This window comes from Lampetra fluviatilis, chromosome 43 (genome assembly GCF_964198595.1).
Source record: "Lampetra fluviatilis chromosome 43, kcLamFluv1.1, whole genome shotgun sequence".
Lineage (NCBI taxonomy): Eukaryota > Metazoa > Chordata > Hyperoartia > Petromyzontiformes > Petromyzontidae > Lampetra > Lampetra fluviatilis.
In genome coordinates this window covers 8,975,297-8,987,159 of record NC_136317.1, presented here as the reverse complement: position 1 = coordinate 8,987,159, position 11,863 = coordinate 8,975,297, and the positions used below count along the sequence as shown (strand labels likewise).

At 49.0% G+C, this 11,863-nt stretch overlaps 1 protein-coding gene across 2 annotated transcripts in view; it reads right to left on the bottom strand.

Moving 5' to 3' along the window:
- Positions 1-944: 944 nt before the first annotated feature.
- The window catches only part of CAB39 (calcium binding protein 39), a 51,975-nt gene continuing 41,056 nt past the window's right edge, over positions 945-11,863 (bottom strand). For both annotated transcript variants that reach the window (XM_078876313.1, XM_078876312.1), the window contains exon 9: positions 945-10,377. In XM_078876313.1, coding sequence (XP_078732439.1) covers positions 10,198-10,377 — 180 coding nt within the window. In that variant the 3' untranslated portion in view covers positions 945-10,197. The remainder of the gene's footprint in view (positions 10,378-11,863) is intronic.

Below are 11,863 nucleotides of genomic sequence, written 5' to 3'. Positions count from 1 at the left end.
TGGCGGCGACCACCGCGCAAGCCTGCAGCATTCGCCGCCTCTGTTTGAGCCTCAACGGCCGTCCCCTCCAGCGGTACAGCCAGAGCAGAAGCCCGAGGCACCACAGCAACCACCGCCGATGCCACGTCTGTTAAGGGAGGCTCAACTGCTTCTTTAGCTGCCGCCTCCGGGTGGCACGGCCAGCTCGTGAAACAGATGCCGCAACATCTGCTGCAAATGCCGCTCCCGATGGAGGTTTTGCAGCCTGTCCAGCTGTATCTTCAACAACCACTACGCAGCAACCGCCGCATCAACAGAGGGCTACAGGGGGCACCGCAGCAGCAACCACCGCTACATCTCTTACGGGTTCCAATTTCTTCACGTGGTCAGTAAAAGTGAATTTTGTGATAATCATTTGAAATGAGTGGGTGATCAAATAACCCACTCTTATTAGTCACGTCAATCGGTACTACTAAAGTTCTTAATCCTTAAGGGGTACAAATTTCCACTCTGGGCCATGGACCACATATGCTCTCACGCAGGGGTGGTGTGGATAGAATGATGCATGACCTCCTTTGTCTCTCTCCAATTCTGATGTCCGCATTCTGCATCAAGTACTCAAATTAAATCCTGGGTCAACCTTGGGGAGACCCCAAGCGAGCGCGAGTTGCCACTTACGTTGTGCGCGGCTGGGAATCGAACCCAGGGGCCCGAGCACAGAAACACTGCATACATCGAAGCGGGAAGGCAATTTGCGTAGGCTACAAAAATGTGACGTGAGAAAAGTAGAGTTCCGCGGACGACATCATCACTCCCGCTCCAATGTTTACAATTGCGTAGGCCGTTCGGTACTTGGCGCAGCGAGCAAACCGATTCGCAACCAGTTAGGACACGCGGACACATGAACACGGGCTCTGGCATTCGGCTAACACTTTCAATGCAAATCAAAATCCCAAGACCACAGATTGGCAATTTACAGTTTATTGACCCCTACAAGAATATAAAATTCATCGCAATTAAACTAATGCACGTTTACAGATAATTATATTAATTACAGCAGGCACACAGAGCGAGCGTTGCTATCTAAACCCATTCAGGACAATGCAAACAATCGCTATTATAGCACAGAGCCTAGCACAGGGTACACGCTGCCATCTCGTGCGTGTATTCACCAGGGACGGACGATTTTCAGACACCATGGCCGTCAGTGTCCCCCCTCCTGATGTCCAGCCCTGCACAACCGTTAAAGGCCGGCCAATGCCAGCAATAGCTGTACCTGCACGTATTGCGATAACCAGTCTTGAGATCTGGGACTTGCTATCAATGCAATGTTCTTTCTCACTCTCTTGCTCCACCAATGACAGGTTCTATTACATTCCAAAATTAGTTTACAGTGGGTGCTGTTTTGAGACATATGGGCCAGGAATGATTGGGAAAAAAGGAGATACGGACCTTTATGAAACTGTTCTCCAGTCCACTATAACTGCAAAGCACACGGCTTCCCTGCCCCACCACTTCCTCCTATGACACGGTTGCTTGTCGCATTACTTTCGCACGGGTGATCCTTAAACTGGTAAAAAAAAAGTTGAAGTCACGACAAAGTAGGCCCTGCAATGGAATTTTGCCGGATGTGTCTGGAACGTCCACATTTCCCACTGTTTCAGTTGATCCAAAAATACAATTTCATACATGTTATTGTCTTGTTCTATGAAATGTGGTAAATCCGTAACTCACATTTGTTACTGAATATCCACCCCTTTTGATGTAGCACCAGCACTTATGTCAAGCCTAAGACTTTTTGATAACTCCTCACATTCAATGGATATTGCCCAATACCAGCTACTGGCCTCAGTATGAGAATATAGGCAATTGCTCATTGGAGCAGTACCCAGTGGTACTGGGCGCTTCCCACGATCCTGACAAGGTATCGGGAACTGAGTGCGGTATCCACCAATGGTCATCATCATGTCTGTGTCTTTCCCCCATATTCAGCTCAATCTAGCATCCTTTATTTCAACCAGGTGGGAAAAGCCCATCGCACAATTCAAGAGAGACCTCTCAACCTTCATGCAGTGTTGTGTATTGTCATTCCGCGAGTATTGTATTCATTTTTCTTATATTCATTCCCAATGCTTAAGTTTTACAACACCATCGTCGTTCATGCAAATTGCACCCCACATCACAGAGGAACCAGACTCCAGCTGGAAGGCAGCAGCCAGGTGGCGAGCCGGCACTACAGAGCTCTGCAGTCCTCTACATAGTAAGATGTGTTCGAGCCAATAAGTGCGTATTATACATGTGGCAGGCAACCAGAGCACCGGGAGAAAAACCTTAATTCTTTCCGCAATCCCAAATCGCATTGTTTGACAAATTCCGCCGAGCAATGTTCATGTTTACTTCGCACCTTTTGGGGAGGAAATCCCGAGTGCCAAGTGCAAGCCGTGGGAGAGAACGCAGTCACGGGAACTTGTAAAACTACGCTGCACCGAACAAGACCGCGGGAAAACTACTTACTGTACTGCCTGACTAAGCACTAAAAAGCCCTGCAGGTGTAGGCTTTGCAAATAAAAAAAATTATGCTGGCTGTGCTCGCACGATTCGTCAGCACATGGTCGTCGGCACAAGAAGGTTTAATTAACACTGCGCCATACTTTAACCCAACGAGAGACATCTCCCACCCCCCGACGCCCCTCCACCAGCACTTTCAACAAGCGAGACATGTGGACAATGTGTAGCGATAATTAATGCAGCATTACTAATATCAATGTGTACATAGTGTTGGACGTGCCGGTATGCCGCAACCGGCACTTTGCACAGCGACAAAACACGATTACCGGAACTTGTCAGAACAGTCGCTATTCCTTATCCTATTTCTGCAGTGAACGTGGGCTGCGTGATGAATAGGCTTCACGCCGGGAACTTCCAACATTTCCATGTCGGCCACCGTGCATGCGTGCATGCACTGTGTCATTAGTTACGTGCCGTAGTATCGCGTAACTAACCTAATGATGTTGTGCACTCGCTCGTCTCTTTAGGTGTTTCTTATCGGCCTTCAACTGATACCGTGACGGTTGGATAACGTGTTGACAGACTACCGACCATCACAGGAGCAAGTTGTATATGTGGGGGGGGGGGATAAACTTTAAACTAATGTTTTTTATTTTACCAGGTAAGGCCCACTGAGCTGTAGAACTCTTTTTCGGAAGCGACCTGGCCATCAACAAAGTGGATTATCACCATCACGTGGACATTTATAGCAGCCAAATACTCTTAAATGCATGTTAATTCTAAATGTGGAGGGAAACACTGGAGGACCCGGAGACAAATTCACGCGACCACAGGGAGAACATGCAAACTCCAAATATACAAGTGTCAGGATCGGGATGGAACCCATGACCCTCCTGTATACCAGGCGAGGTAGTTAACATCTCACCACCGTGGCACCCAATCGTGTATTTGGAACCGACTGCTGGTTTCTTGAATTGCTAGTGATGAGCTGTCTCTCAAATAAGTGGCTGGATATCGTAATGGTTGAGCTTACTCATTGTTGAGCTTGTCTGTGCAGACAATGCTGCAATTTATGCTACGACAGGGAAATCTGTGAGCAGAGGCAAATCTATAAACTTCCCTGGCGAGGGGGTGGGGGGGGGGAGTCCCAAAATGTCAACATGTGCGAATAGGGATGCACATTAATAATAACAAAAGCAGTTTAACACGTAGGCTTTGACTACCAATATTATCGCTAAGATATTTTTTTGGGGTTAGATCGTGTAAGTATAAACGTGTCATTAAACCCGCCACCACCCAACACAGCCAATTAGTAAGGTTTGTCACTTAAATAAAACATGCCAATTCGTTACGAGTTCAGCACATCGGTGTGCAACTACCGTTGGGTTTACTCTCCAACACACAGGTGTCCTGAACGAGTAACAAATTGGAAAGTTTTATTTACGTGACAAACCTTACTAAATTGCTGCGTCGGGTAATGGCGGGTTTAACGACATTTATATTTACGCAATCCAAACCAAAAAAAAAACTATTATAGATAATAATACATATATTCAATGTACTCTGAATATGAATAAGAAACCAAATTTCGGGGCCTCAAGAGGGAAGGAAGGGGGGCGATCACCCATCTGCCTGCCACCCCTTAGATATGCAAGGCTACCATCAGTCATCACCAACCAAACTAGACTGTCTCCCACAAACCGTCGTTGTTAAAAGCCCCACCGTACGACATAGTCACCTCGCAAGGGCAGGGTATAAAAACACCAGCGACGAAGCAGCTCGCGAGTCGAAATCGATTTTCAATAAGTGTATTTGACACAAAAAATGTGATGACAACTTCCCCAGGTCTCTCTTGCAACAGCTGGAATAACAGGGCGCCACTCCGCGCCGAGCCCCCCAAAGTCTCGTTTGCTCCATTAGTCTTCACCGTAACACACACGTGCCCGCGATCTCCACACTCTGCACGAATCGTAAAATATTCAGTTCTCGATGGTAACGATCTGACACACACGCGCCGTGATCGAACGAAGAAACTTTGCCCAGTGAATTGTTACCGCGCCGAATAAGGAATTTCGATCGGAGCACACGCACGGGACAGAAGTGAGGAGGGCATGAAATGCAGAATTCAGAACTTTGCACCTCGCGGCTGGGAGAGAGAGATCCCTCGCTCAGCCTGCAGCAAACATCGTGCTTGACACGGACACCACGATACCTCGGGTTGCTGCGAATCCACTGTCTCAGTCCACAGAAGCGGTGCCGATTTCAAGGGGGCGATATCAACGCTGCGGCGCACTGGACGGCCGGAAATGTGTGTTGATGCAGAGGAGAAACCAACTCACGAGTTAAAATCCCCCTCGAGGGTCGATGAGTTTCAACAAAAGACCGTTTCCTCCCCCCTCACCACACAGAATGTGGAATTTGCTCAATCGGCGTAGGGCTGCCCATGCTCATTAAACCTATGGAGACATTGGTTTTTGACTTTGAATGCTCAATAAGCAACAATGTTCATGTTGCCTACATCGCGATCAATTCTCTCTTTGAGGACATGCCTATATTATTGCTTCTAAACCAACACCTTACTTTGGGGCAAATGATATTAGTGGCAGTGAGTGGGTATCGCATCTCTAAATAGAATAACAACACACATCAAGACTAATTATGGGGGGGGTTGCTACTGCCACCCAGTACCAACAGACTGGACCGGTCCCCTTCCATTAACCTCAACCCCAAACCATCAGTAGCCACACCTTCTACACTCCAGGAGTGGGGTGGGGGGATTCAGGTCTAAGTAATTCATGCTTAAGCAGGCACAAACAAAAAAAGGATACAAATTTAAACTCGTGTACCTTATACGTGACATATATAATCAAGGTTTACAATCATAAGGAGTGACTTGGCGAGAGGCAGACAAGAGAAAAGGCAGGAGAAAAAAACGAAGCCTAGGTACAAAAAAAATTACGCTCATCAATGCTGCGACTTTTGCCACGTTAAAACGTTCAGAAAAAAGAAACACTCTCCTGCGAGCAGCGATGTCTTTCACATGGGCTGGGGGGGCAGACCAAAGGTGATGCCTCGCATTTAGTTTCATTTTTTTAATTGCGCGTGGCTCAATCCTGTGGCCTTGCTGGATGGGGGGAGCTGAATTAGACAACCGGTAGCAGTGTCCGAATCGATATCAGAAATTGGGGATATTGTGAGCAATGATACACGAGCAGAGAGAAACCGGTCAACTTCCTTGCAACTGAAGAGGGGATTTCCTTACAAATTTGTATCCCCTTCAGCTGGCGGCATTTGCCAATAACATCACAAGGATTCGCCATTGCAATATGCCGATGCGACGATCGATCGGGAGAAAAATGTGTCCTTGGCCACGCGACGAGAAATGAACATGGGAGGCGTCACTCTTGGTAGGTCCCCCTCCCTCCCACCCCCAGTTTTATTATTGTATCAGTAGCTCTTTAGAATGTTTTGTTAAGCTAAAGCTGCCCTTTCTTTTGAATGCACTTTAAAATAAGAAATATATTTAATTAACATTTCAAACCCCCCCCCCCACCCATTGAACAAAAATCATCGGAAAACAACAAAAAAGCTTTGCATTTTTTTATCTTTATCACACCACTAACTCTGCGCCAATAAATAGTTACAATGACCAGAAATGTTAGAAGGGTTGTGAGACCGTTTTTCATTCAACATTATGAACAAAGGAAGAGCGGGAAAACATTGACAATGAATGTGTGTTTCGGACGAGCGAGAGGGTTAATGTACAATTGCGGGAGGAGTTTCCGTGGTTACGTTTTTGAGGAGAGCAAATTTCTTCGCCCCCACCCTCCCTTTGCTTCTGCGAAGCGGCGTCAAAGCAACGGGCCCCGTCACCGAGGGAGAAAGCTGCAGCGCTGTTAGCCCCCTGCCACAACTTCGCCGCCAACATTGCCTTCAGGGCACCGCAGTAGCCAGTTGGTGAAGGTCAATTAAACACTTTTTTTTTACTCTCCTTACCAATTCTATCTCAGTCGTGCTATTAATAGAATCGCTTTGCAAACTTAATAAAAGTCACAATTGTCAAGGCCGCCCCCACCCACTCTTGCCCCCCCACCCCCCCGAACATGACGATGCAAAAATGGTTAACAGAGTTACTTCGAACGCCGCACAGGGCACCCTCCCCTTCATGTCCTGCGGCGAACAATTCGCTGCTCGTCAAAAGCCAAATGCAGTCGTACCGCTGTCCTGCAGATCGAAAGCAGGTCGGGGGGAAAAAACTATATTTGCATTTATTGCGAATGGGCCCAAACCAAACCTTGGCTACGGTTGAGAACACGGGTTAAATCGTACGGCAATGGCTGGATTTGAATCTAGAATCTTAGGATAATTTTTGTTTTATAATTATAACCTGTACTTTCATTTTCAACCCTGAACTACCCATCGGGCAAAGGCTTTTCAGTTGGGAGAACTCGGACGTTATGCTATTTTACGGACTGTGCTGTTAATAGTCGAACTATTAATATCCCATGGCTGGGAAGACTGTGCGTAGGGCACCAACCTCACGAATGACAGTCACTGCACGGGTTAATATCCTGGCCAATAAATCATCATCATTGTCATTCCTCCAAAATCAGTCAAATAAATGAGCACCATTTAGTGAGAAGGCTGCACTACTTTGAGCTGGTAAGTCACAGTATTGGTTGAGTTGCTTATAAATTGGCCTCGGTCAAAGAAATGTGAAATTTCCATTCCTAGTTACGGATCTGAGAACAGACGAGCAATGATCGATGCTCATTTGAGCACTGTGGGATGTTGGTGTTTAGTCTAATTGGCAGCCATCACATGAGCTCGTCACGGCAAAGCTCATCTCTCACGAGCAGTCCCGAGCAAGTGCTGGAAATTCCACATTCCCATGATTCAGGGCAATCTTATCCAAAGGACCATGTTTGCTTCCCATAAAGTGGACAACACTCGATTTTGTCGACCCCAGCAGGGGGCTGGATGACGACCACAACGACGACGACGGGATTAGTCGAGCGCTGACAGCTCGATGTTAACTTGTGATGCTGTGATGGCGAGCCGCGTGCTCTGCTGGCGTTGCACCGCGGGGGAGGTCGTGCCATGGGTGAGGGGAGCCGCACCATTGGCATCTGGAGTCCATGTTCGAGTGCCCGGCGGTAGCAGCGGTGGCAGCGGTGGCAGCGGTGGCAGCGGTGGCAGCGGTGGCAGCGGTGGCAGCGGTGGCGGCATTAGCGGCACCCGCAAGCAGTAGCGACGCGCATCTTGGGTTTGCGGGCCCAGGGATATTGAGGGCCCAGGAATAGAGGGCAGCGCCACGGCCAACGATCATCCCAACGGCGGTGAATGAAAATCCACGTTAAGAGCATGCGGCATTCAAATCAACAGAGGTTGATGCACGGAGCGATTGGTGGCTGATTGACAAACCTCGTGGCCACAAAAATGTACAACGTATTGAACACTGCATGTGTATTGCATGTGCACATGAATCATCAAAATTTCAGGGACTGCATTAGCAGCGGTGTAGCAAATGAAACACAAACTTCTTTGGCACCATTGTAATTAATAACACTGCCTTATAACTAAAATATACAAAATTAATACATGCTGAAGGGTACCTTGCCCAACACGTTGGCTCTTTCGGTTATAAGACAGTTTGTTAATGACAACGGCACAAACGTATACAATATATATACACACAAACATACAGAATATATCTGCACAAGTACCATTATGCAATGTACATGTGCAATATATATAGATATATGTAGTGTGTGTATATATATACTGTGGTGAGCAGGAGCAGCACGTGCGTGGTGGGACAATGCACTAGGCTACCACACTGTCCGTGTTTGTTTACACACACGCGCACACATGTGTGCGTGCATTTAATATCTCAAGATGCATGCACAGGCTCATGCCTTTCTTAGCCATAGCAATCCAGTCCCTCCAGATGCAACATCGGGACGATTCATTTGATTATTCACGTTGGTCTAACCAACTTCGGGGGGGGGGGGGGGGAGTTGGGGGGGGTTGAGGCGGAATCAAAGTTTTGTTTACATTCTCCTTTGGACACGAACGCTGACACGCACTGCGACCGTTACCACCCCTCGCTGCGTGCGTTCATGTTACGGGTGTATGCGCGCATGTGTACTTCCCACACGTTAACAAGCGCCGCGTGCGTATCACACGTTACACGGACCACATGCATACATGTGATACGTGCGTACACATATTGCATATGTACACGTCGCATGTGCTAACACGCGTCACGTGTGTACACGTATCACGCTGTCAGCCGACTCAAGCCAACAACCGAGAAAACCTGTCGAGATTCACCCCTTTCTCTTTTCACCAAGACATTGGTAAAATAAAACTAACTTTTTTGCTTTATAAATGGTGAATAATTTGGTGATGTCGTTTAATATTTCGTAACGTTTCCTTTCTCAAGTTAAGGATCGATTCAGGCCGTCACGATTGCAGGCACGCAAGAGGTCCACACTCGTCAATTGTTGTCACAGCCTTGTTCATGCTAACGTGAGCACGGTGTGCCCCCTTCTGGTGGCGATAGCCGCGACGGAGGAACCCGCACGGCTACGGTCGGGAATGTAACCGTGCTGAACCGGTTCAGTGGCGAGTGCAGGCGGCGACTGCCGAGCGCTCGCTCCCTTAATGGTCTCGCATAGCACACAACTGAAGAGATTTGTACGATTTTCTGGGTCTCCAGTTCACATTTTTGGATAAGTGCTGCTTTAGTCCATTAAACATTTTGAGAAAAATTTAATGGACTAAATTAAACGTTGTATCTGCCTGTATGGAAATTGAGTCATAGTTTAACGATACTTAACTGGCCTGACCAGTTACCAGAATCGATAGCGCCACGGAACCGATGAGACCGCGTAGTTGAGTCGCCCAGGTATGGGCGAGTGGCACGGGGAGCTGCGTGCTAGGGCCTGCATCGCCCATGGTGCGGTGTGGTGTGGCGTGGGTTCGGCGCACTAAAGCACCATGGGGTGGCGCTGTGCTCAAGTGCGCGCTGCAGCAAGGCACAGTGTACTGTGGTGGAGGCAAAGGGAGCTAATCAATGTGGAGGAGGGGGGGTGCTACGCAAACTGCGGAGCAGACGTCACACGCCATTGCTGCCTCAGGGCAAGTACTACAAGAAGCTGTGGTGCAAAGTAGACGACGTACGCTGCACTCGTGGGGAAACTCCGTGCTGTGTAATCAAAGCTGCGCTAGTCGGGAGAGGAGTACGGAAGAGGAGTACGGAAGAGTATGGGGGACTGCGACGCAGCCATACGGTTGCAGAGAGACCTCTGCTAGCAGGGTGTAGCGTGCTATGGTGTACACACATTGCGAAGTGTGCCGCAGGGCGAGCGCCGTGCCGTGGTACATGCACTGCACACTATGCATGGCAGGCAGCGAGTGATGCGATGTACTATGGTATTTGTACTGCAAACTGCACCGTGGTACACGTACCGCACACTGTTGTGGGAGGGTTGGGGGGGGGGAAGTGCCAAGCAGCAAGGGGCAGCCCTGTGCGCGGTGCCCCTACTTTTACCCACCAGCATCGCCGCGTCAGCGCACACACGCACCCACAAACGAACACACCCGCGAGCACTCACGCACGCGCGTGCACGTGTCTGCCCCTCCCTGCGTCTCGCCTGCCCGCTCGCCCACCCGCCCGTCCGCCCGCCTGCCTGTGCGCACTCGTCACTGCGCCGGCTTCTTGAGCTCACGGATCTGCTTGATGAGGTAGTTCTTCTCTTCGGTGAACTGCTCGTCGTCCGTGCGGTCCTGCTGGAACTTGGAGAGGAACTCCACCAGCTTGCTCTGGTTCTTGAGCAGGATGTCAAGGATGGGCTGCGGCTTGTTCGGGTTCGCCACAAACACCTGCCAACACAAGCAGACGCACGCGAGCGAGCGACCGCCCCGCCAGGAGATCGCCGTCCGTTATTGAATACGAAGAGGGGTGGTTGTGCTGGGACTATGCTTCCAGTGGCAGCGGCAGGATTAATCGCTTTAACATCCAGACGTTAAGCTGCAGATAATTTTATTTAACTGAGTTGAGGGTTCAAGCAGAGACCAAACTCCAGTTAGCCTGGCAGCAGCGGCTTCTGGCTAGCCATCGAACAAATACGGTCACTGCATCGCACGGCGCTTTCGGATGCACTTTGGCGGCCCTCTGGAATGCTTTTCTTTCCGATATTAGGAAGCCACTGGAGCTATGCACTTTCAAATCTAGATTGAAAACGTATTTCTTTAAAACTGCTTTTTGTGTTTAGTTTCCCCCGCACCTCCGATGAGCGCGGTTGCTTACGTACGGTGCGAAACAAGTTCAACATAAATATGTCTCATGTTCAAGAGTGACCTTGAGTCACTTAAACGACAAAAGAAACAATAAGAAATTAGACTTTAAAAAACAACCAAACAGGAGCAGTTGTTGTTGTACTGCACGTCTATGCCCCCCCCCCCCCCACCATCAACAACCCACAGTGACCAGCGTGGCATAGTCACATAGCCCACACGGCCCCTCGGCGAGTTGAGGCGCTGACAAAAGAGCTGGCCATGTGTTGTGCACACACGTGTACAATTAAAAAGAGCTGGGAAATGTTATATTTAAATGTTTTATATATAATTATGTACTAACCCTCGCGGAAAAATCTCAGGGCTCATCTGTCCACACAGATGGGTTCCCGACCACGTTACTGCCCCAGTGGATTTGAGTCGGCAGCTCATTGCCATCAAAGCACCGGACCACAGGTGTGTGCCACCACCACCAGGCTATTACTTCAGTGAGGCAAGTGTGACAGCACAACCCCATAGGGGTCCAGCAAGGGTTACCAACCTGTCCAGGAATTGGCATCTGCATTTGAGTGGCAGGCATTGATGCGTCCGTTATTGGGTTGAACCTTGTTACAGGACAGTTTTGATAAATCTAGGCTGACTGTGGAAAAGTTGGAAACCCGACCACACACTCACTAGCCCAGTCACTCCCCCACCCACTCAATCATTCACTCTCATTCACTCTCATTCATTTGGCAAGTCACCCAGTTACTCATCCACTCACTCACACACCATTTACTCACCCGGATTTCCACCTGCCCAGGAATTGGCATATTTGTTGGGGGGTGGCAGGAATTGATTTGCACTGAGATCTGGTACCACTATTGTTTTTGCAGTATAATGCACAGATTTGACAGACAAATGCTGAATTGGGTAATGTGTCTGGCTTTGTTCCGTCTGTGGAGAATGTGGCAGCCCCCGCGCGATGCAGGTCTTGGTGGCTCCGAAGGGGTCACAGCACGGTTAATGGGCGACGGAGCTCTCGATACCACACGCTGCCAACGAGGCGCAGGCTCGGCGAGGGAGAGCACGG